The 5694-nt window shown below is 28.8% G+C and overlaps 1 protein-coding gene across 1 annotated transcript; it reads right to left on the reverse strand.

The window, feature by feature from the left end:
• Nucleotides 956-3757, reverse strand: LOC107639974. The gene is made up of 2 exons (XM_016343528.2): nucleotides 3211-3757; nucleotides 956-1296 (listed from the first exon to the last, which is right to left on the reverse strand). Exons 1-2 carry the CDS (start codon nucleotides 3737-3739, stop codon nucleotides 1091-1093), a joined length of 735 nt encoding a protein of 244 aa, XP_016199014.1. The 5' UTR covers nucleotides 3740-3757; the 3' UTR covers nucleotides 956-1090.

The following is a 5694-nucleotide window of genomic DNA, read 5'->3' on the forward strand; positions in this document are numbered from 1 at the left end:
GCATGTGCCTCTAGTTCGGCGTTTTGCCATATGGCCTTCTCAACCTCCGCCTCCTTTTTTCTGAGCTGCCGTGCCACCACCTCTTTCATGGCGGTCAACAACACCTGGTAGTGTTTCTGCCTTTTCTTTGCCAATATTCGCCACAACTCCTAAACCCTATTCTGAGGAGAAAAATCGTTCGCATCGGCGATCGCCAAAAGTAAATGGAAACTATAAGGAAGATTTAGAGCAAAGTGAATCCGATGAAAAGGATAATGTTGATCTTGGAAGCGTTATGATTGGTTGTTTTGAACTTTTATCCAATAAAAAAAAGTGATTAAAAAAGAATGAATAATTTGGTACCTGAGTTTGGAAAAATTGTTCAATTTTGTCCCTTTGTTATTTGATTTGAGAAGTAAAGTCTTATATTATGAGAATAGAGATAAGAGAGAAGAATAAGAATATGATGAAGATTGAAATCCATGAAGTTTTAATGTTTGTTGTTATTGTTGTTGTGAAAATTGAAATTCAAAAGATATTAATAGATTATTATTATTGTTCATGACCACATTGTTGTTGTTGTGATCTGTGGATTATTTTCTTTCGAGAATTAGCACCTGAAAATTAAATGATAATGTTAGGTGATGAGTTAGAAAGAAGGGAGGTAGACAGATTTAGAAAAGAGATAAATATGGATTTAGAATTTTTTGTTTCTCATTTTATTTCTATGATGGAAGAAGAAAAAACAAAGGAGGAGGCATAGCAAGAGGTTGAATATTGAAAATAATTAGTCGCAGAGTTAATTTTAGAATTTAATGTGTTTTTTAAATAGAGTCAACTAAAATTTAATGATTGAATATTTTTGTCAAATATAATTTATCTTTCTTAAATATAAAGTTCATTTACTAATAATAATAATAATAATAATAATAATAATATAGCAAAAGTAGGTGCAGGTAAATACTTTGAAATTTCAAGGACACATGGTGCCATCTTATGATTGCTTAAAAATGTAAAAAACTTCAAAATCACAATTCATGCACATATGAAAAACACAAAACGCATTATTATTAGTTTATTATTACTACTTCATTCTTCTTCCAGCATCTCATTAAAATGGCTTGTCTTCTTTCTCCTCCTCTTCTTCTTCGACAGCAGGCTCATTTAGATCAAATCCTAAAATGATTTTGCCTTCTTCCTCATCTTTGACTCCCTCCACTGGGTGGTTGAGGTCAAACAGCAGGTTGCGAACCGCCGGTGAAGCTCCACCTTCTCCAACCTCGCCGGAGGCAGCACTGCTTCCTTCTTCGCCAGCAGCTAAACCACATACGTCACAAAATGGAAAATTGAAAAAGACAATGAATGGATCATTAGTTCATTACATACTCACATTTATATGCGAAATTCATTTTATTAAGTAGCAATAAATAAAAGATATTAAAACTTGTCCTACTTCAGATATTTTTATTTCGGAAATATTTGGTAACCAAAGAAAATCAGCCAAAAACAGCTATAACTTGCCTTATTTAGTATTCATTAATTGTTACGACAATTAATTAATACTAAATATGACAAATTCTGATTATTTTTTTTGTCTATCTATCATTACCCTTTTTATTTAGAGAAACACGCATGCACACAAATATTATCAAACTAGATATAGAATTTTAGATCCATATAGAATTTATTCTTAGATTCACATGTATAATTAAGATTCTTCATTAGATTGATTCTCTGATGTTACATTTTACCGTGAATGACATGAAACATCATAAACATTACAAAAGACTCCATCTAGTTAGTGGGTGGAGACAAATAAGACACTGATATAAAAACATAAAATGATGACATAAACACAAGACATGAAATTTAAGTACTTATTTGGTATTTAAGTATATAACACTACTTATAATTTATCAATTTAATAAAATGATAATGTTATTTCTGTCACAAACTACTACCACCATCTTTCAGTTTAAATTACTACCATTAAAATCACCATCACCACTTTTTTTTATCACCATTTCAGTTCAAATTATCACTATTGAAAATAGCAAACCAGATAACAAATTAAAAAATCAAATCCAATTCAATTTAACATGCATGTGAATACAATTTTTAATCAACATTCGATCCAAATAAAAAATAAATAAAAAAATTATAGGTAGACAATGAAAATACTAAACAATATGAATAATGAATATATCGGATGTTCATTTCACTAGGTGTGCGGATGGTTATTCTAATATTAAGATTTAGGTAGTAATTTGGAGGTGTAGTGTGTTTTGATTTGATTAGTAATTGTTCATGTTGTTAAAAAAGTTATTGGTTACCTAGCATAACCAATAAAACAGAAAACTATGAAGATATGACTTCGAGAAAAAGAAGCAGAGAAATGGTGGAAGAGAGACGGAGATGGAACTTGAAGAGGCAGAGAGACGAAAGCAAATCAAAATATGTAGAGGGAGACGCGAAAGTAACGACGACAATAGTTAATTTAGCAAAGGCATAGACGATGATGAATTTAACAGAAAGAGGCTCAAAGATGAAAAGAGATAGATGATGATGGATGAGTTAGCTATGGTGACAACAGAGAGCCACGGAAGAAGGGAGGAGAAAGAGAAACAGTAAAGGAGGAGGCAAGAAAGGAGAAGAAGTGATAGCAAAAAAGGATAAAGGAATAGGGGCGGTGGAGAGAGACAGAGGAGATGAGACGACGGTTTAGATGGGAGGCATAAAGAAAGAAAGGAGGGTGTGAAGACTAAGGAAGAAAGATAAAAGTAAAAGGTGAAAATTCAGGTGGAGTTATATAAAATTAATAATTAAGAATTATTAGATAAAAATTTAGTCAAATTATTCAAATCATTTAACTGTTTTTAACTATTAATTTTATGATAAAATTGACCGTACCTAAATTTTCATCTTTATATTTATATGTGTTATCATGTTTATTATAATTTTGTGTCTCATTAAACAAACGATGCATATATATTACAGGCTTACGGCATTCATATTTTTAATAGACATAGACACTAACTAAATAGGCTCAAAATAATAAAACAGCCACATTTATACAAACACAATATATAACACATTGACTGAATTAAAATTCAAATATCTTATAATCAAATACACACAAAAAAATAATTCAATTTTTAATTAATTTATACTTATATATCTCTATTTAATAATTTAAACTTTTAAAATAAATAATTGTATGACAAGTTATACCCTCGTGACGGTTGCCACTAGCATTGGTGGCGGCCTTTGAAGAGGAAGGGGCGAAAGTAGGTGGCTTGAAGAAGCCACGGTACTGGCGATCAGGGTGTTTTCTCATATGTCCAAAAGCTCCCTTCCAACTCGAAAATGTTTTGCTACAAATTGGACATGTTGGTGTACCGCTTGGAGGATCCATAATTTCGGAAGCCTTTCGCCTTTTAATAGGACCAATAATGTTATTACCACCCAAAACCACTGCACCACCACCCACCGCAGTTGCAATAGCCCCACTTACCATCATCTGCGGTGGTGATGGTGGTGGTGATGATGGTGGAAGGGCGCTTCCTCCGTTAGCATCATTATTTGTTGTGAGATCCGTGAGAATTTTCTCAGGAGTCTTAAGAATGTTTAGTTTTTCTTCTTCACCACTTAAGTTGGGTTGATCAACAAGTGGTGAAGATGGTGGTTCAGTAACGGGAGTTGAAAGGGACAAGGATGGAAGTGAGGTGGTGGAAGCAGAGGTAGAATGGTTCTTCTCCATTTTTTGATAATGAGAGTGAGCCTGAGAAGGAAATTGTGCGATAAAAGGATATATATTTGCATGTCAATATATATATGGGAGGTGCATGAATCATCCTTTACTCAATTAATAGTCTATATTATTTATTTAATAATAACTATTTACGTCTAGATATTTTCATCTTAATATAATCATTAAAATATGAATATTTATTATATCAAATAATTTAGAGAAAATTCCGTTTCTCTCTCCTATGAGATATTAAAATGACACTTCCCTCCCTTTTATTTTATAAATGTACATTTTTCTTCCTTCTAGCTTTTAAAAAACCTCCTCTTTAATCCATTTTAAACTTTTTGTATGAACTAATGTTAACTTTATCCATTTTTAAGAAAAAATAAATTATTTTTAAAAAATACTCATTAGCAAAAATTTTATTTTTTATCATTAAATTTTGCTTACCAAAATACCTTTTAATAAATTATTCTTTTATTGATTAAATTATATTTTTAAAAAAATTTAATAATTATATTATTTTTTTCTAAAATATCTTTCAATAATTTTTTAATTATTAAATTATAATTTTACCAAAATTTTCGTTAACAATTTTTTTATATTTTATTATTAATTTTTCGATATCAATATATATTATTTTAACATTAAATAAAAAATATTAGTAAGATTATTAACGATAAAAAATAAAATTTTTGTTATTGGGTATTTTTTCAAAAAATAATTAATTTTTTCTTAAAAAATGGATAAAGTTAATATTAGTTAACACCAAAAAATTAAAATAGATTAAAGAGGAGGTTTTTTTAAAAGTTAGAAGGGAGAAGAATATACATTTATAAGATAGAGGGGAGGAAAGTGTCATTTTAACATCTCACAAGGGAGGAGAGTGAAATTTTTTCAATAATTTAATATAAATATTAAAGTTGTTTACCAACTTTAAATTATTATCTTTATATAAAAATATTTTTATATGATTAGTAATTATATTAATTCATATAATTATGTTAGCTAGGTGTATATTAACATTAACTATTAAAATCAATTATTAAGGTAAAATATATATTAGAATATAAAATTTACATTAAAAATTAGTTAAATTATATATCTATTACACAGTCGTGTAATGATATTTGTTCTTTTGGATAATCATTCACGTTGTTAATATAAAAGGTAGTTATTTTTGTTAATATTTTTTTTGTTTCTCCCGATATGTCCTAACCCGACAGGTGAAAGTTGACGAGTGATCTGACCACTCGACCAATCCAAATTAGTTTTATTTTTGTGAATATGATGTTAAGTAATTGAATGTACGTGTAAAATTACTATGTACTGATAGTACATCAAAATAAAATTCATGTATTTTTTTTTTGGTGACTAAATTCATGTATTTATATACAAATATATAATGACTAATTTTAATAGCTAATTTTAATGTACAACTAATATTTTAAATTAATTAATGTGTATGTATTATTCTCGTGGGGTCAAAAAAAATCGTTGCCAATATTTCGTGGGTAAGCTATACATGTGTGCTAATAGTGGTATGAACAATACAATAGGGCTTCTCGAGAGGGAATGAAAAGTGTGGCATGTGGTGGAATGAGTATAATTAGTACAAAGGAACATTTAATGTCAATTAATCCCTAATTATGTTATTTACTTCTTTGGATTACAAAAGTTGGCCAAGTGTTGTCTCTTTTTTTTTTATATATAAAAAATTATAGGTAGACAATAAAAATACTAAACAGTGTGAATAATGGATATATTGGATGTTCAATTCACTAGGTATGTAGATGGTTATCCTAATATTAAAATTTAGACGAATAATTCAAGAGTGTAATATGTTTTTACTTTATTGAGTCAATTTAAAAATTTATTGTTTACATTATTCACAAAAATTATTATCTACCTAACAAAATTCTTTTTATATAGCTTCTTTTATTATTTGTTTCATTTGTATGACA

Source organism: Arachis ipaensis, chromosome B05 (genome assembly GCF_000816755.2).
Source record: "Arachis ipaensis cultivar K30076 chromosome B05, Araip1.1, whole genome shotgun sequence".
In the NCBI taxonomy this organism is placed as follows: domain Eukaryota; kingdom Viridiplantae; phylum Streptophyta; class Magnoliopsida; order Fabales; family Fabaceae; genus Arachis; species Arachis ipaensis.